Below are 656 nucleotides of genomic sequence, written 5' to 3' on the forward strand. Positions count from 1 at the left end.
AGCACCACTGGGGGCCCCATCTCTGGCACCAACACGACCAACAGCACCCCTGTGACTCCCACCATTGCCACCAACACAACCAACAGCAGCGCCGTGGCTCCCACCTCTGACATGGATGGTGGCACAGTGATCCTCACCTCCAGCACCAAAAGCAGCACCACGCAGGTTGTCCCCACGCACAGAACCTCTGTCACGGCCCCCGGGCAGACCCCCACGGTGGCACCGGGCAACAGCGACGGTCCCAAGCCCAGCAGAGCCACCGCGGCGCAGCTGCTGCGCAGCATCGCGCTGTCCTTCCACATCCTCAACAGGAGCTTCAACGAGAGCCTGCGTGACCCCACGTCAGAGCAGCACAGGAGCCTGAGCCGCGCCGTGCTGGCCATGGTGAGTCCCAGAGCAAAGCCCCTGGTTCTGTGCCCTGTGCGAGTGCCCCCAGCACCTACGTCAGCAGCACCGGTGCCGTAACGGGGAGCGCAGAGGGGATGGAGGGAGGGATGTGGTGTCTGCTGGGGGGTGTCCGTCACTCTCATGCTCTGTTCCAGTTTGACCGTGTCTATGGCAGTGGGCAGAGCTACAAGGGATGCAGCGAGCTCCGTTTCAGGTGAGTGGGGCTGCACCACACAAAGTGCCTGGCGCTGGGCACGAGCCGGGCACTG

General features: G+C 64.6%; 1 protein-coding gene across 1 annotated transcript in view; it reads left to right on the forward strand.

Moving 5' to 3' along the window:
- Positions 1–656, forward strand: part of LOC104413008 (flocculation protein FLO11-like) — a gene marked incomplete at both ends in the record, with an annotated part of 2,697 nt that overhangs the window by 809 nt on the left and 1,232 nt on the right. The window contains 2 exons of the mRNA XM_010023894.1: positions 208–384; positions 563–601. Coding sequence (XP_010022196.1) covers positions 208–384; positions 563–601 — 216 coding nt within the window. The remainder of the gene's footprint in view (positions 1–207; positions 385–562; positions 602–656) is intronic.

The sequence above is a fragment of the Nestor notabilis genome, unplaced genomic scaffold, assembly GCF_000696875.1.
Source record: "Nestor notabilis isolate BGI_N333 unplaced genomic scaffold, ASM69687v1 scaffold23120, whole genome shotgun sequence".
Lineage (NCBI taxonomy): Eukaryota > Metazoa > Chordata > Aves > Psittaciformes > Psittacidae > Nestor > Nestor notabilis.